Source organism: Heteronotia binoei, chromosome 3 (genome assembly GCF_032191835.1).
Source record: "Heteronotia binoei isolate CCM8104 ecotype False Entrance Well chromosome 3, APGP_CSIRO_Hbin_v1, whole genome shotgun sequence".
NCBI lineage: Eukaryota > Metazoa > Chordata > Lepidosauria > Squamata > Gekkonidae > Heteronotia > Heteronotia binoei.
In genome coordinates, this window is record NC_083225.1 from 95,692,607 (window position 1) to 95,717,750 (window position 25,144).

General features: G+C 44.1%; 1 protein-coding gene across 1 annotated transcript in view; it reads right to left on the bottom strand.

The window, feature by feature from the left end:
• The window catches only part of SH3BGR (SH3 domain binding glutamate rich protein), a 62,863-nt gene extending 38,350 nt beyond the window's left edge, over positions 1–24,513 (bottom strand). The window contains exons 1-2 of the mRNA XM_060234248.1: positions 24,314–24,513; positions 12,733–12,918 (exon numbers count right to left, since the gene is read on the bottom strand). Coding sequence (XP_060090231.1) covers positions 12,733–12,918; positions 24,314–24,358 — 231 coding nt within the window. The 5' untranslated portion in view covers positions 24,359–24,513. The remainder of the gene's footprint in view (positions 1–12,732; positions 12,919–24,313) is intronic.
• Positions 24,514–25,144: the final 631 nt, after the last annotated feature.

Here is a 25,144-nt window from a genome sequence, read left to right on the forward strand (position 1 = left end):
GCTGCTTCGGCGTGCCGCTGCGCCGGCCCCCTGGGCCCCACAACGATGGGACCGATGCCACAGGGACGGGCTCGAAACACTCTATAACCCCTCAAAAGAACAGCAGTCTAGCTCGCTTCCCCCGAGCCCTGCCGCCATAAGCCTCAAGGGGGCTCATTTTGCGGCATCTCCCGGCGGGAGGGTGGCACCCGCACGGGACACATATCAAATGAAAGAGGGGGCGCAGGGCTATCAGAAACAGCCGGCGGAGGGAGTCGGGAGAGCACCCCACTGGGGGATCCACACCCCGAAAGTGATGAAGGTGGCGCAGATAGAGCCAACAGAGCAAACAGGACAAAATAAATAGGCTGCATTATGCAGCACAGTTGAGAAAGTGCCTTATCCCATATACTGATGAAGTATATACAGGATTTCAGAACAAAATTGTTTCCGGCGGTGATATTTGGGGGATTTTTGGGGATGTCACAGGAAGTGCTGTGAAGTCACTTCCTGTTTCCGGCAGTGGCATTTGGGGAAAATGATGTCATTTGGGGGAAAGGATGTCACAGGAAGTGATGTCACTTCCCATTTCCGGCAGGTGACGCGGGGAAATGATGTCACAGGAAGTGATGTCACTTCCTGTTTCCTGTGGTGGTATGACGTCGCCGGAAGTGACGTCACTTCCTGTTTCCGGCGGCGCGCACACGCACCCCTACCTTCCCCGCCCCCCCAACGTGTCCCTGGCTGGCCTTCAGACATTATGGTCACCCTAACCTTGTTGCTAGGGAAATGGATCTTAAGAAGTACACATCACCCCTATTTTTCAGGACAAATTTTATAAGTTTTTTTAACTGCTTAGAGGCTGAACAAGGCCTGCAGTACCTTTCAAGATTCAAAACATTCGTGTAGCCTTTTTAAAAATGCTGAATGGCAAACACCAGGAAAGCAACCTGCTCCTTTCACACCAGTGCTTAGCTCCTTCATGATATTTGCCCATTTTGTCTCCATAGGTCTTCGATTTCTATGTGCTCCCCTGCTCAAGCACTGCAGCACCCATAGCCATTGTTTCTTTTTTAAAGTAGCCAACATTAACAAGGTGTTCTACAGTGAAGTAGTTTGTTCCCCCTGCATTAAGGCTGCCTTCAGTCCATTAATTGGAGTGTTCTGGTGTTGCTGCGGGTTTGCAAATATTGTACTAAGAATAAAATGAGTTTCATTGAAGCATCTGGAAAGGCAGCTTTGATATGTTAGCTGTTCAGTGCCCAAAATAGTATCTTGTGGAGTGAGAGATACTGTATATTGCTAATTTAGAGTCTATGTAGACATTTGATAGCTGGTGCTCTTTGGTGATATACACTTTATAACTCTTCTGCAGTAATTTTGGGTCAACTGATAACTACCAGAATGGAAAATGGTTTAAAACAACTTTAATATGAAGAGCAACTAAGCATCTTGTACTGCAACCTTGCTATAGAATTAAGGTCATGTGATCTTAGGGCAAAACTACCAATTCACTAACATTGTCAAACATAAGGGAATGCCTCTAAATTATAATTATATCACAACATTCTCTCTGCTAACACACTGGACATCACATAGTGCTGCTATGCTGCAGCCTGGAACCCCTGAAGCATTTGGGGGGCAGGGACAGGTGCACTAGCATCATGCCAGGATGTATATAAGAGAGAGAGAGAGAGAGAGAGAGAGAGAGAGAGTGTGTCAGTTAAGAATAAAAGCAGCCTTGAGCGGCTGGCACAAGATCTTATTTATTTCCATTTTCAACTGATCTTTGATGGTAATAAACTGAACTACTAGATAACTAGAACTGTTTCCTGATTTTTTTTTCTTTATATATTTTGGCAAGCATTCTCTAGCTCTCTCAACTGGAAACAAATGAGAGAGAGAGAGAAGTGGAAAGAAAGAAAGAATGCAAGAGGTGGAAAGAAAGAAAGGGGGGGGGGGCTGGGACAGATGCCTTCTCCTAGCAAGTTAATAGGGTGGCAGGGGCTTTGAGAACTGCACAGTATGTATGAAAGAGCCACATGTGGCTCCCAAGCCACAGTTTGGCCACCCCTGCTCTAGGATTTGCAAAAACTCCTTGATTAACCTATAAAGAATCTGGCAAATCCTAGAGCATTGCCTACATTATAGTGTAACTTCCAGTTTTTGCTGGAAGTGACATTGCATGCTGAAGTGATATGCCAGTGCATGCCCCCGCCCCCATTGCCTTTGTTTTTTTCTCTGCTGGCATTTCAAGCACAAGTGAGTAATGATGGGGACTGCCATACCAGGAGAACTGGAAGCTCTGGCATCACTAGTATATGGAGAAGGGAATATTTCAAAAGATCTTTATTCTTGGCCCACATTCAATGCTTTTTTGTTTTTAATATGCTGATGACACCCAGCTCTATCTGCTAATGGACGGCCGGCCCACCTCCGCCCCGAGAGACCTGGATCGGGCGTTACGGGCTATCGCAACGTGGCTTAGACTGAGTGGGCTGAAGTTAAATCCGGCAAAGACAGAGGTTCTCTGTGTGGGTCGCGGTGCTCCAGGAGGGGAAATATCCCTCCCGACCTTCGACGGTGTGCAGCTAAAGGCGGCGCAGCGGGTGAAGAGTCTGGGTGTCCTGCTGGAGCCTTCATTATCAATGGAGGCCCAGATAACAGCCACTGCCAAGTCAGCATTCTTCCAACTGAGGCGGGCGAAGCAGTTGGCTCCTTTCCTGGAGCGTCGGGACCTAGCGACGGTGATCCATGCGACGGTCACCTCACGACTGGACTACTGTAACGCCCTCTACATGGGGCTGCCTCTGTGCCGGACCCGGAAACTACAACTAGTGCAGAACGCGGCGGCCAGGCTGCTGCTTGGTCTCCCAAGATGGGAATATGTACGGCCGGGGCTACGCGAACTGCACTGGTTGCCGATTGTATACTGGGTCCAGTACAAAGTGCTGGTTATTACCTTTAAAGCCCTATATGGTCGAGGACCGGCCTACCTGAAGGACCGCCTCTCCCCGTACGAGCCCCAGAGAGCACTGAGGTCAGTAGGAAAAAATAGACTGACTACCCCTGGGCCAAGAGAAGTTAAACTACAGAACACCCGCTCACGGGCCTTCTCGGCTGCGGCCCCATATCTCTGGAACCAACTCCCAGAGGAGGTGCGGGCCCTGCGGAACCTTGATCAGTTCCGCAGGGCCTGCAAGACCACTCTTTTTAAATTAGCTTTTATGAACAGCTGAAGTACATTTTACAACGAAGAAAATCCGCCATTAGCACTAACTAGAATAGCGTCAATGATAATGTTATAGTTTGTTTTAATTAATGTTCTACTGGTTTTTAAGGTTATATTAATGCTTAATTTAATGTTCTTAATGTAATTGTTTTATTAATGCACCATTGGTTACTATGTTGTTTATTAATGTTTTATTTATTAATGTACCATTGGTCACTGTGTTGTTAGCCGCCCTGAGCCTGCTTCGGCGGGGGAGGGCGGGGTACAAATAAAATTTATTATTATTATTATTTATTATTATAAAAAAAGAAGTGAGCAGGGACTCATGAAAGCTCATACCCTACCACAAATTCTGTGAGTCCTGCTGGCCTGGCAACTGGACTCTTACTCTTTTCTTCTGCTACAGACAAACACAGCTACTCATCTTGATCAACTACCACCAATTCCCTCTGCAGAGCCCCACTAGGCTGTTTCTGAGGGTTCTGATGGGGGTGGGCAAAGATGGTATTTTTCAGGTTTGAATACATTGAACCTGAAAAACATCGGAATTTCCTGATATTCCTAAATCCTAATACCAGTATTACTGGGATTCAGGAAATATTTGGGGTTCCTGAAATTTTTCAGGAATTCACTGTTTGGGACACTATTTGTGTGGTGCTACTCTCAAAAGGCATTTACTTAAAAGAAAAAAATGCAGGATATAAAATGTGTATGTAAACACTACATGTCTATGAACTCGCCATTTGGGACTCCATTGAAATGCCTTTTGCAAGCGGCACTGTGTGAATTGAGTCCCAAGTGGAGTTCACTCGAGTGGTGCAAGCTGTGTCACAGATCAGCTGGAGTGGTCTGTGTGGCCTCAGCTGTGGCTAACTCTTGGTGTAGCAGAACAGACCCAAATAAAACCAAGAAAAAAATTGGCTTTGACAGGCTCAACTACACCAGTTCTCTGATCTGTATTGATCATAATTGTTACCAAAATAATCCCAAACATGGTACTTTTTTGGTATTTTTCTTCTATTTGGTTATGCCAGATGCACACCCCTAGATTCTATCCCACAAGGACATTTTTGAGGGCTCAGTAGGTTGTAGAAAAAGAGGGAGATCACTGCTGCCCCTTCTTTAAGAAAAGGGAACCTAATTTTTCTTAATAGTGTTGCTGGATACAGGCCATTATCTGGTAGTTCTTGAAAAACCCTATAAAATAGATCAGTATTATTTCCACAGTGTAAACAGAAGTTTAAACTTCCTTGCCGAATCTAGGGCTACCCTGTGAGTTTGAAGCAGTAGTGATAGTGCATCTGGAACATTTCAGTTTTAATCATCTGATTTTCAGAGCCAGGAGGCAACATCAGGGGAAGGCCTCTATGCCCTGTTGCTGACCACCAAGAGGAACTGGTTGGCCACTATGTTAAACAGGATGCTGAGCTAGATGGACCACTGGTCTGATCCACAAGGGTTTTTCTTATGTTGATTTGCAGAAAACAGGCAAAACCTTTTTATAATGTGGAAAGGATCATTATGTCTTCAGAGCAAGATGCTCTTAAACTTTTAGGGTTGCCAGGCCTCTAGCTATAGTGGGAGGCCTCCTACCAATTGCTGCTGTAGCAAAAAATTTGCCCTTGGTTTTACCATAGAGTTTCCAGTGATTCCTAGAGCTACAGATTGTCATTTCCAGGAATGATGTAGTGATGTTGGCAACATCTCACACCCCACATCCCTGCCTCCTTCACCCTCCCACTGGTTGCCTGACTTGACCTGGCAACCCTATCGTAAAAGACATAAGAACAGGGGCTATCTGAAAAGTTAGCAACCCAGTTTGCAAACAGTACCTTCAGAAGGAGCTCAAAAGTTTAACTCAAACATTAATCTTTGCTTTAGGAGGAAGAAATCTCACTTCTCCTATCCCACAAGGGAGGGTGAGCAGGACAGCAGTCAACTGAGCGTCACTTCCTCCTTTTCCTCCACCAGCTCCCCTTGCCACCTTCCCCTGCCCAGCATTTTTCTCTAACAGCTCCTCTGACCAGTGGGCTCTGCACCCACCTGGTCCACAAAGGAGTAGCAGCTGCTTACCTGCCTGGGTCCACAGTAGCTTGACCCATTTGCAAGCTTGCCAGTCATCACCCACCTAGCCTTTTTCTTCCATGCCCCCAAAAGGCAGGGAGGATGAATGGTCAACCGTGAGCTATTTTTCTGCTGCTGACTGCCCCCTCCCCTCCGCAGTCTGGTCTGTTCCTCTTCAAGCTCCTTCACCAACCAGCATCTTCTACTGTCAGAGTTTTTGCCAGGCTCTGTGCCTAGCCAGTTTGCAAGGCAGCTGCAGCTCCTTACCTGCCTAGGCCCATGGTGATTCATTCCACTGCCTAGCCTTCTGTCACCCAGCCCATCTTCACTCCTTAAAAGAGGAAGGAAGAGAGCATGCAAAATAGAGTAAGGGTGGCTGGGCTTCTTCTTCCCACCTACATCAGGTGTGCTTTTTAAGGATGTGTCTGGACGCATGAGCACCTGGGTCCATCCATGTATGACTCTTGTGGTAGCTTAATTGGTGGTGCACCATGATCTTTTTACCAATCTTGGCTATGGTGGCTTGCATCCCTGCACACCCCTCCTGGCAGCAATGTGCATGCCTGCCTCAACCTACACCCTCCTCTCTCTCTGGCTGAATGGGCAAGCTGGCACATGGGTATCAGGTAGGCTTCCCAAACCCCCCGCCCTGCCGGGGGACCCCTGGATTAGCAGCCTCATCCCCCGCTCTCCAAAAATGTGGTAGCGGGGCGGGGGGAACGGCTTGGTGTCTCTTTCCCTGCCTGCCTTCCTCCCTTGCAGGCTTTAGGCTTCTCCCTTCCTCCGGGTCACAAAGACCCGCCCACAGCCGGCCTGCTATTCGCTCCAGTCCGGCCTCCCTTCGTGAGGTGCATGCTGGGACTCGTAGTCCTTGCATCCTCTCCGGCTGCCACAGGCGTTTCCTCGGGGAGTCTGGCCAGCGGAAGGGGGGGAGCTCCGCCCCCAGAGGACCATGTGCGTTTCTACCTCCGGAGGCTTCAGTCGCTGATTGAAAGGCTTCCTCTTGGGATGGGGTGTCTGTGTTACTTTGAAGAAGTTGGCAGCAACTCGTGAGTAGAGAGGCCAGCCCCCCTTCAGTGTTGCCAGAAATGGGGGGGGGAGTCTGCTGAGTACTTAATTATTCTCTATGTGGAGATCGATTCTCATAGGGTATAATGGGGAATTGATCTGGAGGTTTTGGGGGCTCTGGGGGCGCTGTTTTTTGAGGTAGACGCACCACATTTTCAGTATAGTATCTAGTGACTCTCCCCAAAGTATCCTCCAAGTTTCAAAACGATTGGACCATGGGGTCCATTTCTATGAGCCCCAAAAGAAGGTGCCCCTATCCTTCATTATTTCCAATGGAAGGAAGACATTTAAAAAGGTGTGCGGTCCCTTTAAATGTAATGTCCAGAACTCCCTTGGAGTTCAATTATGCTTGTCACAGCCTTGTTCCTGGCTCTGCCCCGATGTCTCCTGGCTCCACCCCCAAAGTCCCCAGATATTTCTTGAATTGGACTTGGCAACCCTAGTATCAGGACTTGAAATAGCCCTGAAAAAAAGGTGCTGGCACTTCATACCAGTAAACTCTGTCACCAATAAACCTTGCCCATGTTACATGTTAAAGTATATGGCCTCTTCAAGCGTGCTGTCTAAATTACCAATTCATGTATTAGAAATCTACTTGGGCAAGCTCAACCTCCCCTCCCCCACTTGACTTATACACGCTAAAAAGTGGCTTTAAATTTTCCTATCATTCTATTCCTCCTTCCCATACTGGCTTCTTCTACTTTGCCTCCAATGTATTTGGCAAAAATATCCATACTGCTATGCACCCTCATGTATTTATTTCCATTTATGAATCTATCATGATGTGAAGAAAAATTACCAGATCCACAAGGCAAGCTGATACACAAATGGCTAATTGCATGGTGAAAGCTACCATGAACTGCAGTTTAAAGCAGACTCCATACTAGCTGTTAGAGTTTACTGCCCCCTACTGAGGCTCACTAGCCTGGAAAAGATTTAGAAAATAATTCTTACAAGGATATGACAAGAACTGAAATGATAAGAAACATAGAGGAACAAAGCTGTTCACCTATGTAGAAGCATATGAACTGTTAACCTCCATTCCAATGTGTCTCCGGAAGTGTGCGTGTACACAAAAGCACACACCTTGAGTAAAACTTTGTTGGTCTTAAAGATGCCCCTGGACTAGAACTTTGTTCTACTGCTTCAGACCAACACAGCTGCTCACCTAGATCTATCTTCATAGGAAAAGGAACCATCCCTTAATCATCACCTTTGTAACTAGCTATTCCATAGTACAAAATGAAAAGAAACAATGTGTCAGGAATTCAACTGCTGAGACATAGACTCAGGCCCAAACCACATGTGCATTATGAAGTGGAAGACGACTCACATGAATTCAGTCTCAATGGCTATACAAACAAAATGTAATAATTAATGGAAAAGGTAGACAAAAAACATACAGTCTTAGCATCTGGGCTACAGCTATGTGTGACTGGGCAGGTAGGGGCAGAAACCTTAGGTCATAAACATACATTTTCAGTTTTCATTCCTTTTTAAAAATGAATGGCACATAAGCAGCATTATACTTGCTCCCATTTTCCAATATTCTTTTCAATGAATGCAAAATTATTAGAATGATATCCAAGGTGTTGGTTCAAAGACTTTAAAACAAAGTTTAATTTTAACAAATTTACACATAAAGCTACCTTTACTGAACCAATGATCAATTAATTGTCTACTCACACTAGCAACATCCTTCCAAGGTATCAGGTCTTTCATATCATCTACTGTCTGATCCTTTTAACAGATGATGCTGAGCTGTAACCTTCTGCAGGTCAAACAGATGTTCTACTACTGAGCCACATCTCTCTTGAATTAGCTTATTAGGTCACTGTTCCACAATGGCTTGGTGTACTCCTAGGCCAGTGTTTCCCATTTGCAGGGTCGTGACCTGGTACCGGGCCACAGAAGCCTCACTATCAGGTCACAAGAAAAGCCAAAGCTAGCCCCGCCCCCAGCAAAGCATGACCTCTGCTCTGCTTCCTTCCTTCCCTCATCTCTCTGTTGTGTAGAGAAAAGCTAGCCTTGAAGACTGACACAGGCTGCAAAGCCAGAGTGCCATTTGGCTTCCTTTCCTCCTCCGTCTCTGTGTTGCGCAGAGAGGAGCTGGTCTGCCTCTCCTTCCTTCTCCCCCCCTCCCAGTGTTTGAGAGAAAAGCTGGAGTCCACTGGCACTTTAGACCCATGAAGTGTTCTTCACAGTATAAGCTTCCATGTGCCTTGCAGTATGTTCTTTTGGGGAGATTTCCCTGGGAGATCTGAGCAGCAAAGAAGGGGGGGAATGTTTTACTCAGCCAGGAGGGGCGGGGAGTGAGCATTCCAGTAGCTATTTTTTTTTACCAAACGACCCCTGGGCAGAATTGTTGCTGGTTGAGGTCATCTGATGATAAGTAAGACTTTTTTTTCTTTGTCCCCCCTTCTTTCTTTCCCTGCAAGTGATGCTCTGTCTGTATTCTTGGTGCTGGGGGGGGCCAGGGGAAGCAACAGTGGAAGGGCATCTAGTGCCCTGGCACCACTGGTGGACATTCTGGTGCTTTGGGGGCATTGTATGAGAGAACTTTGGACTGGATGGTCCACTGGCCTGATCCAACATGGCTTCTCTTATGTTCTTTCTTTCCTTTCCTTTCCTTTCCTTTCCTTTCCTTTCCTTTCCTTTCCTTTCCTTTCCTTTCCTTTCCTTTCCTTCTTTCCCTTTCTTTCCTTCCATTTTTACAGGATGAAACTTTTCTGTTCATCATACTGTTGTTGCAGACATAGGAGCTCTGCCAATGAAAACTTGGCACCCCCAGTTGTAGCCAGCTGGCCTTTCTATGAGATTTCTGTGTGAGTGAGTGAGAGTGAGAGGTGTGGGGCAGAAAGAGATTATTGGAGATTACTGCTGTATATCTCAACAGCACTGGAAGTGATGGTACTATGAACCTGGCACCATTTTACTGGTCCTACTTTTGACAGCTGTCTGACACCAAAATTAAACTCCTCCTGTAGATATTAAAAAGGATGAAAGAAGTTCACTGGCTAAATATCTGCCCAACAGGTTGCTTTTAAAGGCATGGGAAACACAGCCAGTAAAAAGCTGCAAACCCCTTATAAATATCCTTTTTGGGATAACTGCAGAAAACCTTGTGTGAACTTCATATAACTTGAAATTAATTCATTAATTGCAGTACAATTCTCTGCTACCTTTCACAGCAATTTCCCAGTTTTAGTCAAGGAAAAGTATGAAAAATAACTGTCAAAAGATTTTCATGAAACCAAGCAAGCTTGGTTGTAACTTGAGACAGGGTTCCAGTAGTAGCAGCTGAAGGAAGGGCCTACTAATTGTGTCAGCATATTTTAAGGTAGAGCAGCTGTCAGGGTCCAGTGTGGGTGGTACACAGTACTGGCATTCCTGATGGCAATGGCAACCGCACTCCCAACTGCATACACTGGCCAGTGCTGTTGAGGAAGGGGTGTGTAGGTATTGCAGGCAACTGAACATGGGCATTAGGAGTGCTTACAAACTGGAGAAGAACACACAAACAGACAGGTACATGCAGGTGTGGGGGTGGAAAGAGAGGACCCTGGGAATGTATGAAAAAGTTGCAGACCACCCACTTTCTGCCCCCATTTTGGCTCAGCATGAGTTTCAGAGAGATTTTTCTGAAAATGAAGTTACTTCAGAAGAATAGGCAGGTTTGGGGGAGTGCCCTGCAAGTGACATCACAGGAAAAGGTGGAGTTTTGGTTCAATGTGCCCCAGAAGTGATATCACTTGGCCCTTGGCCTGGAAGTGATACCACAGGATATGACATAATTCCTGTCTCCCAGCTCCACCCCCGTCTCCTGGCTCCACCCCGAAATTTTAGTGGGCCACGAATGAGAAATGTAAAAATTACCAGGCCACGGGAAAGAAAAGTTTGGGAAACCCTGTCCTAGGCCAATCAACTTATTCACCTACATGCCTGCTTAGAATGAACTCCATAGCTTCAAGCCAGTCTCCTTCTGACACTACAAAACTAGAACTGGAAGAGACCAAAATCTCAGTGATCTAAACTTTCTGTTCAACGACAGATTCATCGTAAAATGCAGTCCGCTGACAAATTCATCCACAAAATACTGTCTACTTTGTACCACCATCAGAGAGCCAGTATGAACACCATCTCAAAGATACCTTCAAAGCAAACAGCTTCAAGATAATTCAAGGAATAAACTAATCCAAAAACTAGTTCTCCCACCACCACTACATATAGACAGCAATGATCTTTAGGAAACAAGAATTGTGGGAAATGCCTCCTCACAGAATTGAATACTTGTGAGTGACTACTATCAGTGCTCAATCTCCCAAGGAAGCCCATTTCTCACCATCTTCCTCTGAATGTAGCAGTCTGGAAAAAAGAGAATGTATTCCAACATCCATTTTTGTCATCACAAGATTGAGTGACAGGACCTATGAACATTGTTTTGTGGGGGTCTGAATGGTTTCTAGATGCTTCCACATTGGTATTAGCATTTGTTATCATTCACTCAATAAAATGTCTGATATAAGTGAAGAAAGCATTATGAGTTGGAAATCAAGGACTTTTACGCTGTATCCTTTCTCAGCCTTCAAAGAGGGACTAAATATATAGAGAGTGATAGAAAAGTCAGGCCTGATCACCTTTTCCTTTCTCTGAAGCGATCCTTTGACGTGCAGAATGCTAATCTCAGGGTGAACTTCCTTCCTTCCTTCCTTCCTTCCTTCCTTCCTTCCTTCCTTCCTTCCTTCCTTCCTTCCTTCCTTCCTTCCTTCCTTCCTTCCTCTTTGATCCCTCTCTCGCTCCCATTGCCAGAATTCTCCATCAGGACTTCATGGATGCAGGAGGTGTTTTTCTGAACCTTCTCTCACACTCATTGTCAGAATTCTCCATCATGGATACAGGACACACTTTCCTGCATCCCGATCCATCTAGCTAGGTACGCTAGATTAGAAACCTATCTCTATACTGTCTAGAATGGAGTTTACTATAATAAAGAATTTTTATTCGTTTGAAATACTAAAGGAGGCTCCATGCAACTTTGTTCTTATCAGCACACACATGCTGGAGAAGCTTCACTGTGTGGTAAGCCTTGTGAACTCTGCTAACTTATTAAAGGTTCCTGGCTGTACCAAACCAGATGAACCTATGTAATTAATCAACAATGAATTCCAGAAAACTCCAAGTGTTTGGCAGGCTCATTCTGGATTGGTGCACTGCTAGTGTTCCTGATCCATTTAAGCTTGGCATACCGGAGGCGAGAGCCCCTCTCCCCTTCAACTCCTCCCACATCTAGAGTAAATTGTCTCTCATTTCTCTCTTACGAACCTTGATCACTGTTAAGTCTTATGGTAGTGTTAACCACAGCTAAAACTAACCAGCATTCAATAACTAGGAAACTAGGAAAGTTAAACCCTAGTTAAAATCAAACTGAAAGTGAGTGTTAAGCATGGAAGAATTCACACCAGAATGTTCTAGGTTTGAAAGTGTGCAATCTGGCAGCCTATGAATTATGTTTAAGAAGAATATGTTTACACCAGTACTCTGACTGCATACAGAGTCTAATTCTCTAGTAGCTAATTGCAATAAATTCCATATTTTATTTTTATTTATTTATTTATCTGGGATTTATATCCCGCCCTTCCCACCGAGTGGCTCAGGGCGGCTTACAATATATATAAAACTAACATAAAAATATAAAATTACACTTTAAAATTAACATTTCATAATATATAAATAAAATCAAACATTTGTTATAAATGTACATCATTAAAACAGACAGCGGTCGTGGAGCTACACTCTATTCAGATTCAGATACAAATTCAGTATACAGTATACAGTATTCAGTAGTCAGTATACAGGGCCGTTAGTTGTGGGCCAGCCGGAAGAGGACTGTCTTACAGGCCCTGCGGAATTGGGTGAGATCCCGCAGGGCCCTTACCTCCTCCGGCAGCTGGTTCCACCAAAATGGAGCCATTACTGAGAAAGCCCGGTCCCTTGTGATCTTCAAGCGGGCTTCCTTTGGCCCGGGGACAACCAAAAGATTTTGAGATCCCGATCTCAGTGCTCTCTGGGGAACATGCGGGGAGAGACGGTCCCTCAGGTAGGCAGGTCCTAGACCATAGAATTTACAGAATTCTCACTTGTAACAACCTCTCATTCTGTATTTTTGTAATCATCTTGTAAAAGTATCTGAGAACAGAAAGCTTACAATTAAAAGGGGGGGGAACCACCTTTTCAAAGTATATCTGTACATTTTTTAAAAAACAAGAAACATGTTCTCCACTGAAGACTTCCATCTGAATCCTATCTCTCAAGGCTCTCAGACTGGTTACAGCCTTAACCATGTACTGTCATCACACGTGCCCATTCAAACAAACCTGTACATTTCTTACCCCACAATACTGTTCTTCATTGAAGATTTGTGGTGGGAGAGGGATTCCATTTTGTGGTTTCTTTTCACCTGGAACATTCTCTCTCATCCATTTTCTGTTGTTTTCATCACAAGCTATGTCCAGTTCTTTAAAGTCAATCTTGTTTGCTGCTAAAAAGCCCACTACTTCTTGCTGTTTCTTCTTAATCTAGTTAGGGGGGGAAAGAGAGGAAAACATAGCATTACTATAAACTAATGGAGCATGGATATTCAATGTGACTTTTTATTCAATCAAGGATTGCAGTTCTGTTCTAGAAAGTGAGGAGAATTAGCCCCAAACTACATGTTACCTGTAACCTCCATGTAGGGTTGCCATCCTCCAGGTGGGACCTGGAATTACAAGAGATCTCCACACTATAGAGTTAGGGTTGCCAGTATCCAGGTGGGGTCTGGAGATCTCCCACTTTTACAACTGATCTCCAGATGACAGAGATCAGTTCCCATGGAGAAAATGACTGCTTCGGAGGGTAGACTCTATGGTGTTGTACCATGTTGAGATTTAGGGTTTGTAGAATCTTTCGGGCCCAAGTGCCGTGTTCTACTGGAGAAAGTTTTCCTTCCAGACGTTTCGTTCTCAGCTGAGGAGAACATCCTCAGTGGCGTTGCAGCCGGAGCAGGCGCTCTGACCCTCTTGGCTGCTGTGACCTTCTTGGCTCAATGCACAGCAGCCAAGAAGGTCAGAGCGCCTGCTCCAGCTGCAACGCCACTGAGGATGTTCTCCGCAGCTGAGAACGATACGTCTGGAAGGAAAACTTTCTCCAGTAGAACACAGCACTTGAGCCCGAAAGATTCTACAAACCCTAATGATGTTACCAGCCGTGAAAACCTGAAATCTTTGATATCATGTTGAGATTCCTCCTTTCCTCCAGCCCCGTCCTCTCTAAACCCCACCCCCAAAATCTCCAGGAATTTCACAACCCAGATCTGGCAATCCTAGTTTCCCTGGAGACAATGACAGTTTGTAAGATGAACTCTATGGAATCATATCTCTGCTGATCTCCCTTCCCTTGACAAATCACACCATCTCAAGACTCTACCCCAATCTCCAGGAATTTTCCAAGGTGAAGCTGGAAACCCTATGTGAGTACTTGCAACCATACATGGCAGCTACAAGTTCTCCATGGAAACTTAATTCTAAAGTGCTTGCTCGGGCCTCATTCAGATGAGGATCATGATTCAGAGTAGAAGGGTGTCAGCTTTCCTTTCATGCCACTTTCCTGGCTCAAAATGGCCAGAGGCATTATTTGCTAGGGTTGCCAGGTCTTACTGGGTTTCCAGGGGTGAGCTCCCAGGTCCATCCTGGGATCTTCTTGCACAACCATAGAGTTTCTGCCAAAATGCCAGAATGTCAATGTGTGATGTGCTTGGTGCAATGACATCACTACCAGGTGAGTCATCACCACACTGGCATGGGAGGGGGCTGCTCATGGGCAGGGCTTCCCTACCAACCAGCTGGCCAGCAGCAGATTGGAGTTCCGAAATCGGGGGAAACCCCACCTCAACCGGGAGTTTGGCAACCCTATAAATTTATCCCATCAGTATTTGCACATGCAGCCTCCCCACAGGCCAGAAATAATCTTTGGGGCTGGTCCAGATCAGGAAAATTGGGGGGGCGGGGAGGCTAAAGAGCCTCCTAGAGTGCAAGAGACTTACCAGCTAGGGGTCCCCTCTCAAGTAATATTCTAATATTTTTGGCAATGCAATTATATCAGTCCTGATGTGACCCAAAAGTACAAGAGAGCGAGAATAAGATATGAAGAACAATAGAGCAAATACCCAGAAGTGACAGCATATCATTGGTACAATATCAGTATGACATTCTATCATGGGTTTTGGGCCACACACACACACACACACACAAACAGGCTGGAGACCAATGGACTGGGAGACCCTACCTGGAAGTGATTTCACTATGTAGGGTGACACTAACATTTGCTCAAATGCTTAACCATAGAATTTTGGGCAACAGCTAGAACATTGCCCCATGTGATGATATCTCTTCTGGGCTGTGTAGGAAGTCATATCATTGCATCACTAGCAACTCGCCCCCACAACCAGGCCACTGAACCCCAGAGAGGGAAGAGAGCTGCCAACAAGAGGAGGTGGTGATGATGATGATGTTGGATTTATACCTCACCCTACACTCTGAATCTCAGAGTGGCTTACTATCTCCTTTAACTTCCCCCCACCACAACAGACACCCTGTGAGGTAGGTGGGGCTTAGAGAACTCTCCCAGAGTCATAGAATCATAGAGTAACAGAGTTGGAAGGGACCTCCAGGGTCATTTAGTCCAACCCCCTGCACAATGAAGGAAAGTCACAAATGCCTCTCCTAAATTCACAGGATCAGCATTGCTGTCAGATGGCCATCTAGCCTCTGTTTAAAAACCTCCAAGGAAGGAGAGCCCACCACCTCTCGAGGAAGCCTGTTCCACTGAGGAACCGCTCTGTCAGGAAGTTCTTCCTAATGTGGAGCCAGAAATTCTTTTGTTTTAATTTCAACCCATTGGTTCTGGTCCTATCTTCTGGGGCCACAGAAAATTATTCCACATCATCCTCTATATGACAGCCCTTAAGTATTTGAAGATGGTGATCATATCACCTCTCAGCTACCTCCTCTCCAGGCTAAACATGCCCAGCTCCTTCAACCTTTTTTCATAGGACTTGGTCTCCAGACCCCCTCACCATCTTTGTCATCTCCAGACCCCCTCACCATCTTTGTCATCTTTCTCTGGATCTGTTCCAGCTTGTCTATCCTTCTTAAAATGTGGTGTCCAAAACTGAACACAATACTCTAGGTGAGGTCTGACCAGAGCAGAGTAAAGCGATACCATCACTTCACATGATCCGGACACTATACTTCTGTTAAAACAGCCCCAAACTGCATTTGCCTTTTTAGTTACTGCAGCACACTGTTGACTCATGTTTAGCATATGGTCCATTAAGACCCCTAGATCCTTTTCATACATACTACTGCTAAGACATACTCCTTCATCCTATAACCATACATTGGATTTTTTCTATCTAAATGCAGCACTTTATGTTTATTCCTGTTAAAATTCATTTTATTGGTTTCAGCCCAGTTTTCCAGCCTGTCAAGATCATCCTGTATCCTGTCTCTGTCTTCTACTGTATTTGCAACACCTCCCAATTTAGTATCATCTGCAAATTTAATAAGCATTCCCTCTATTCCATCAAAATCATTTATAAAGATGTTGAACAAAACAGGCCCCAGGACAGATCCTTGAGGCACTCCAATTGTCACTCCTGTCCAAGATAATGAGGAACCTTTCAAGGACAGTATTGTGATAACTATGGCTGACCCAAGGCCATTCCAGCAGCTGCAAGTGGAGGAGTAGGGAATCAAGCCCAGTTCTCTCAGATAAGAGTCCGCGCACTTAACCACTACACCAAACTGGCTTTTCCCACAAATATAGGAGGGCTCCCAACTGCCCCAGAAGCTGTAAAGCTCATGGCTGTGATCACTAAACCAATAAATGCTGTTTATAAATGAACTGTTGGAATCTTTTATCATCTGCTACCAAAATGTTAGGAAATACATGCTAAATTCAGAGGTTTGGAGTGGCAGTAATTGGAGTCGAGGCTTAAGCTTAGCAAAAGAAATAAAGTTTACTAGAAAACATCAGGATAGGGTACTTGGGATAAAACAGAAAAACATCTAGCTTACCAGCTAGTCTATCTACGTCTTATCTACATGGCTACGTTCTTTGTCTTCACTGTTCTTCTCCCCAAAAAGCATTTCGCCAGGAAGAAGAGCAATAAACCTTGCATATAAGATCAAAGCATTTTACACCTAACATCCTCTCTGACCAATGTTGTGTTCACAACTTTCGCGGGCAAAGTAAGAACCATCCCACAATTGAGTTTAGGTCACAATACATCACTTCCTCTATCAGGTAAACAAACAGTTAACTATATAATGGCTGGAATGTGCATAGCTTGTATTCCAACATGAACCCGTCAAAAAAAAAATGGTTGCCAGACAAGACCAACCACAAAATGTCAGTGAGGAGGTGCATAACTCTAATTCTTCAGCATTTCAGGCAGAAGCTCTTGCTTTTAATATGTACATATTATTTAAAAAATGTATGTACACAGCTTACCTTCAGTCACACAGTGAAGATGCTCATATTGTTGTGGCAGGTGCTGCAATTTTTAAAAATTCTGCATACTGAATCAGATTTTCAGTGGCCAATCATGAGATCTGTTGTGCAAAAGGCATTACACCTCCCCCCCCCCACTTTCTAAAAACATTTGGTTGGTGCTACCACTAGGAAAGATGTTGGTAGCTGCCATGACACAGATACCATGTGCACTTTACAAATGAAACTGGGGACCAGTGCCTTGATAAATCTGTGGTTTCAATCACGTTCAGCTGTACATGCATTGAATGTAACATGAGGATTACTCAATGCAAAGATAAAGAAAAATCAAATGTACATTGTACATGGATTTTATGTGCATTCACTGTAATTTGTAACCAGGGTAACCAGAGATAACAGTACGATATAAGGCATAAGAACTTCTAAATATCACTGGATGTTGCTGTGAGGAATCCAGTCAGAGGCTTTACTCAAGAGGGCAACCACTTCAAATTTCTCCCCAGTCACCTTCCCTTAGTCCCTCAGTAACACTCCCAGAAATCCTGTCAGAACTCTTAATAATTGGCACCAGACGGTTTTAAAGTTAAAAACCACAAAATATTTATTAGGTAACAAAGAACAAGGGAGAGGGATGAAATAATATTGATTGGAACTATCAATTGGCAGGCAGAATCAGTTGGCAGGCAGATGGATGGCAGAATAAGTCAGTTACAGAGAGTAGAGACTTATCAGGCTGAGGAAAATATAACACTACTTTGGCAGAAGATCTTTAAAAAATAAACAATAAACTAGGCAGGTTTCAGAATCCCACTAGATTCTATTTCACACAGGCTGTGCCTTCTGGGCACTCAGAATGCTGTTTCCTCAAATGTTTTCCCCCTAACTCTGGCAATGCCAAATCATAAAAATAACAAACTTCAATCACTTTTCCACACACACATAGAGAACTCCTGACTGGTGTCAGTATCTCCCTCACAAACCCTTTCACACTAGCTATCTTCCAGGACTCGCACCCCTAAATACTGATGTGTCTCAGCCCCCCACAGCTAGTTCTCTGGTCTGAGCCTTGGGTAACCCTGCTGACCACCAGACTCCAGTTCTCCCCTCAGTGTGTATTTGGGTGATCTAGTTTGTACTTGGAGATTGTCTGATGTGTTGGCAAAATCTTCCTCAGAGAATTTCAAACCATCTGAAAACTCTCTCTTCCAGAAAGAGTCCACTCAGCTCTATCTCCCACAAGGAGCCCAGTCACTCTGGCTGTTCTCAGCCCCTCGTCCAGTTGGTTTTACAACTGCCCAGCCTAAGCCCACTGTCTTCACTTCAGACTGGTATTCTGAAGACTTCTCTCGAAGACTCCCTGGCTCAGACTAAAATCCTGAGGTGATTTTCTGCTGAGCATACCCCAAAAGGATACTTTTCCATTTCTTGGGCAACCAGCCAATCGCTGCAAGCCTGTCCCTCAGCTACTCGTTCCTGAGTCCGTCACAGTTGCTTTCTCCACACCTTCCCCATACATTCTCCTATACTAACTTTATCTGTCTCTTATTTTTCATTCAGTGAGCATACATACATTTCTTTCTGTTCCTTCTAATTAACATTTGGCAAGAGGCTGAATTATAAGAACGATGAAAAACATGCTCTCAATTTTTAAATTACCCCATTCATTAATACTGTGCACAGTCTGACAGAAATGTCAGGGTTCACCTCATGCACAAATGAAATGAGGCTGGTCAGGAAATGGGATTTTTAATCTTTTGTCCCTTGAAAACCAGGACAACCCTTTAAAAGCTTGCCTTGTCCAAGGTTGCTGGAGGGGGGGTGGGGGAGAGAGAGAGAACAGCTCTGTGGTTTGCTACCTCTTGGACCCAGTGTCTAGGCAACAAAGTGAAAACTTTTTTACTCATCCTATCCATTTTCCCAACTGACTTTTATTTATTTATGCTTTGTATACATGTGGCTTCTGCAAGTAAAGACAGGAACCATGAAAGCCTTGTTTGTATGTAAAAATTTTTAAATGCCTGTCACTCCTGCTAACAACCTTTTTACATGGTCAGGAAACTAACTCATGCACAGCCAGCTGGGTGGCAGCACCCAGCCTGCATTCCACATAATAATGTGCAACATGCATTGGCACTATAGCAGCTGGGACATACACAGTGGAATAGAAGATGACGGCAAGCAAAGATGACTGCTTGCTTCATTCTGCCACCATTGCCTGCTCGGAAGCCCTCACTTGCCTGAGACAAGCTCACCAGTCCACTCTCTGTCCACCTATTCATCTATCTGGGGATGGGTGCTGGCCAGTGAAACACTGCCCAGTCTCAGCAGATAAACAACAAGAAGGGAGTGGTGGCAGCAGTCAGTCAGGAGAAGCAGCATTCCATGAGTGTGTGCGGAGAGACACTGGTCTCAGTTGTCTGGGTATTGTCCGTTCAGAGTGCTGACCAATATTCTTCCCTCAATATAAGCCAGGATGAATTAAGTGTGCCCCAGATATGCCCAATAACCCTCCTCATCAAGTTTAACATTGCTACAATGCCAATGTTGCATTGACGGGGTGAGGTATAATTTGTATAAATATATACATAAAAACAAATTTATCATGGATAGACACATTTTTGTGGAAGCTCGTCTACCATTACTGAGGAACTTCAGATAAGCTTCTGAGGAACCCCATATCTCCCTAGAAAACAGTTTAAGAACTACCAGATTACAAAAAGGAATGCTGAAAATCCCCCTCTGTATTGTGGCTTACCTAAATTGATATGCAGCAGGTTCTACAGTTGAAAGTTAGTGAGGCATGAGGCAAAATGGAAAGTTCTTGATCCTGCTGTCACATAGACGGGATGTAGCCATGAGTCTTTGGAAAATGGCGAGAGAGGTGGGGAGCGCTCCTTGCTGGGAATACTATGTTGCTTCAGCAACCAGTCTTGTTTCTAGCCAGCCTTTATCTAGGAGTTGGAGATCATAGCCTCTAGGTGCTGAGAACACCACATCATCTCTGTCACATTTTCCAGCTCAACTGGTTATATCCAAGAGACCTGGGCAAGTCAGGTCACACAATATTCACAGTGATAAAAGAAGTAAACAGTTGTACAAATCCACAATCTCCTAGGTGAATGAACGTAAAGAGGGAAACTGTGTGGGTTGAGAGAGAAAAACTTGGGATATAAAAACAAAATGAAGGAAAGTCTGAGAGTGGAATGTCCTATACCAGGGGTGGCCAACGGTAGATCTCCAGATGTTTTTTGCCTACAACTCCCATCAGCCCCAGCCAGCATGGCCAATGGCTGGGGCTGATGGGAGTTGTAGGCAAAAAAACATCTGGAGAGCTACCGCTGGCCACCCCTGTGGACCTTTACAGTGATGAAGGAAAGCCAGAGTGCTTACCAGTCTTCTTGGTTCTCCATTGTTTGCAGCTACTATTGCAGCCATGGAAAACCCTTTTCTTGAATGAGGCTAGCCAGTAACAAGCCCTGCCTTATAGGTAGGGTTGCCAAGTCCAATTCAAGAAATATCTGGGGACTTTGGGGGTGGAGCCAGGAGACTTTGGGGGTGGAGCCATAAGTAAAGTTGTGACAAGCACAACTGGACTCCAAAGGGAGTTCTGGCCATCTCATTTAAAGGAACCACACACCTTTTAAATGCCTTATCTGCATTAGAAATAATGAAGGATAGGGGCACCTTCTTTTGGGGCTCATAGAATTGGACCCCTGGTTCAATCTTTTTGAAACATGGAGAGCATTTTGAGGAGAGTTATCAGATGCTCTGCTGAAAATTTGGTGCCTCTACCTCAAAGAACAGGCCCTCCAGAGCCCCAGATACCCCCAGATCAATTCTCCATTATACCCTATGGGAATCGATCTCCATAGGAAATAATGAAGTGCTCAGCAGACATTTCCCTCCCCTCCCCCACCCTATTTCTGATGACTCTGAAGCAGGAGAGGGCCTGCTCCCACCTGGGGATTGGCATCTCTACTCACAAGTTGCTGAACTTCCAACTTCTTCAAAGTAACACAGAGCAACCAAAAGTTCAAGTTTACCTATCCTATGAAACAACCTCTGAAAAGATTGTGCAACCAACAAAGAGTCTGGGCTGCTTTCACAACCACTGGGAGCAACCATAATGTTCTGCCTGCTCCCCCGCCCCCATTCAGCCTTAAAGACACAGACACACCATCCCAAGAGGAAGCCTTTCCAAGTGGAGTCTGAAGCCTCTGGAGGTGGAAAGACACATGGTGGCTGTGGGGGTGGGGCTTTCCCCCACCAGCCAGCTGACTGGGAGCGGGGGAGAACCCCCACTGGGACCTGGGGATTGGCAAGCCTACGTATAGCAGCCCTGCCCACTTTCTGAAAAGCTTTGGTGGTGCTTGGGGGAAGTATTGGCAGGTGCCATCACACCCATGGGCACTATGTTGGGGGGCCCTGCTTTAAGGTGTCATGGGATTTTTGTTCTAACTAGAGCCTTTTTGATAGCAGCCCCTGCCCTGTGGAATGCTCTCCCTGAAAATATCAGGGCCCTGCAGGACTTGCCACAATTCCGCAGGGCTTGTAAAACAGAACTGTTTAAATTAGCTTTTAATAACTAACAGGGAAGCAACCACTATACCACAGCATTGATATCTAAACCCATCCCAGTATAAATAGAGCACCAAACTATATCTGACATTACTGTATGCAGCACTAAATACGAACTAATAATATTGACGCCATCTTGGATTTTAGGATTGAAACTGCAAATGTATTGTACATATACAACAAATTTTTAACGATTTTACTGTATTTCATTTTAATATTATGTGTTTTAACTGCTGTTAGCAGCCCTTAGCCTGATAGGGGAGGCAGGATATAAATATAATAAAATAAATAAATAATATCAGATCATGCATTTAATGCTTATGGCTGACTGAAATAAGACCCTCAGTATAGGTTGCAGCCATGTCTGCATTCCTCCACTATGGAAACCAGGTGAGAAGAGAAATTCCTCCTATAGTAGTAATTTAGTAGAGCTCAAGTTATCTGAAACTTTCCAAAATTAAATGTCATTTTATGCTAATTACAGAAATGTTTCTCCTCACTCCTAATTATTGGTTATCCGAATATTTTAAATGTTAGTCAGCTCTATTCATCATCTCATTTAACTTTAGAAGACTTAAACAAACCATTAATATTTGTGTGACACTAAAATCCACTCATCTCCAAGTAACTAAGTATGCTTAGAATAAAGGGTTTCTATCCAATCAGTTTCTATCCAAATTTTTCCATTTGAATAATCATTTGTTTAGTATTTAATTTTAAATGTTAATGCAGCATGTGCAGCAGTTTGGCTGTTTACCTTTTAACCATTATTTTTGTATATTATATTAACTATTATGTATATGTTTTCTATATGGCATTTTTGTAAATAAACCCTTTTTGTGCTGGATTGCTTTTCTATTGTCTACAATGAATAAAATGCTTTAACTATTTATATTTTAATTGTTTTAAATTTATTGTGTACACTCACGCATGAGCAAAAGTTGGAAAATGAACACACAAAACTTCTTTATAAAGAATCCACTAGCTGTCTACTCTGACTGGCAGCAGCTCTCCAAGGTCTCAGATGGAAGTGCTGCACATCACCAGCCATCTAACTCTTTTAGTTGGATAGGCTGGGGATTGAACCTGGGACCTTCTGTATACAAAGCAGTTGTTCTACCAGTCAGACATAACCTCCTCCTAATGGCATAATGTATATGTTTTGTAAACAGACATATGCACATTCTAATCTAGAGTTACGCCTTAAACCTATTGAGTCTATTAAGACTTAAACCTGCTTGTTTCAATGGGCATGCTTTACACTGCCTAACAAGGAAGGAAAGGTATAGATTACAATAAAGTATTTGTTTGAACAGGGTCCATATGTGTACAACAAACAAAAGTTAACCAAAGTCAGAGGCTTCTCTAACACCAGAATGTGAGGGTCTATCCACTCCATTTGACGATGCATCCTTGCTTGACTTGGCCTCATGTACATTAAATGCAGATTTGCACAGGAAAGGTAATAATGCCCCCCCCACCAATATTTTCAGTCCTCCTGCTCTGGAAGTTTCTTGAGGTTGTATGTGTGTCAGTTTTTTTGAGAACGCACGCATAGCTGGTCTTGAGGACAAAAGGAGATTGAGGAAGAATCGCACTGCTACAGCACCAACCCTAAATCAGACTTTTCCCTGCAGCCACTGCGGCCGGACCTGCCTGTCCCGCATTGGTCTTGTCAGCCACCAGCGAGCCTGCAGCAGACGTGGACTATTGCACCCTTCTTAAATCTTCATTCGCGAAGCCAAGCCGAGAGAGAGATGTGTGTCAGTCAGTTACCAATGCAGCTACACAGTTATGTGCAAGCACCAGCCAGTTTGTTTAATAGTGTCTGTGATGGACTGCTGAGGCAGGACTGAAATTTGAGCTCATGTGGGAACTGGATATAAAAGGAAACAGTTCTTTCCAAGTTCCCACTGTCCAATCTTCTCTTTGCACACCCTTCACTCACACAGAACATAACGATTCTGATCACTTAAAGCAGCTATGTCCCAAATTCATATGGAAATAGAATATATATATATATATTCTATTTCCATATGAATTTGGGACATAGCTGCTTTAAGTGATCAGAACCGTTATATATATATATATATATATTTTTTTTACAGTGATCTTGAAAAGAATTTAAGAGAGAAAATTTGCTCAATTTTGGTGGGTTTCGTTTTTTTAAGTAATCCGTAATCTTTAACAAATATTTCCCAAAAATGACAGGTAAGATTGTTTCCCCCCACAGCAACCAGACTAACTTTATTTCTCCAATAACAAAAGTAACAAGCCTTAAAATACAGATAAAATTTGTGAAATTAAGCAATAGCTATACACAGGTATGTGAATGTACAAAATGTACATTGCTTCAGTATACTTCTTTCCATGCTGAATCTCTTGTAAGAAGTACAGAGTCTATGGCATGAATACATACACTGCAGTCTGCAGTAAGGTTTTGTGAATTAATGCCCACACAATCAAATGCATGAAGTTGTGGTAAGTATACAGTGCAATCCTAAAAAGAGTTACACCCTTCTAAGCCTGACAAAGTTTGAGGCCACTGGACTAAAACTTTGCTCTGTAACCTCAGACCAATAGAACTCAGCTGAATCACCCTTCTAAGACAACTGACTTAAATGGATTTATAGAAGTTTAACTCCGTTTAATATTGTTGCAATGTAACATAGCAGCTTTTCTGAAAGCTGTAAAAATTAAATTCTCAGTAGTTGGTTTTCCTTTTCCATACGGTAGGATCCTGTAGTAAGTAACTCGACTACCACGCCCCTTTCTTAGTTAAGAAACACTCTGGAAGCCAACGGATATGCGCACAAACATAAATCACAGGTAAATACCTACCGCTGTAGATCCCGAGGACGTTGCTACAAACACCTTAATCACCATTTTGACGACAGCCACAAGGAACTAACAGCCCCCAGCACGCCTGCTGTGTCAAGTAGTCACGAGAACTGGAACACTGACCCGGGCATGCAAGCGGAGAGGAAAATGCCAATCGAATCTCCACTTCACCTCAGTTCAGCTGGAGCCCTGTCATTCTTCACTTCTCCAGTTCATTGGTTCTTGGGTATTTTGGGAACGGCCGGGCCACAAGGCGATTGGCTGGTAACAGTATCCATTGCGGAGGGACTGATACCTGCCCCCAGACTCATCACTTTAGAGTGACCGGGTGACAGTCCTAAAAAGGCAAGGGACAGTAATACACCAATCAGGCAGGGTAAGAGGAGGAGAAGGGGCACAGGCAGAGGAGAGTTAGTTCACAATACAGGGCTATGTTTAACAGCTCCCCCCCTCCTTATTGAGTTTCTAGATTCAAGGATTTGTCAAGCCCCTGGTCAAAACGAAATGTTTCAGGCTGAATGCGCTGGATAGAATACCGGATAAAAACTTTATTTTTCCCCTTTATAAATCAACCCACCACCAGTATATTGTTCTAGTTCCTGGAATTTGTTCAGTCTGACTGGCACTAGCATGTAAGTGGTCTCAGGTCTTTCACATAATTTGCTACTGGCATCTTAAAGGTAGACATGTCAGAAACTGGACCAGCCTTCCTCCCCCTATATACATTATAACTGATGCTCTACCATTTTTGCATCCTAAATGTTAAAATGATGGCTCTCCATTTGAACTGCATTCTCTCAGCCGACATAAAAGTTGTTCATTTATGGTTTT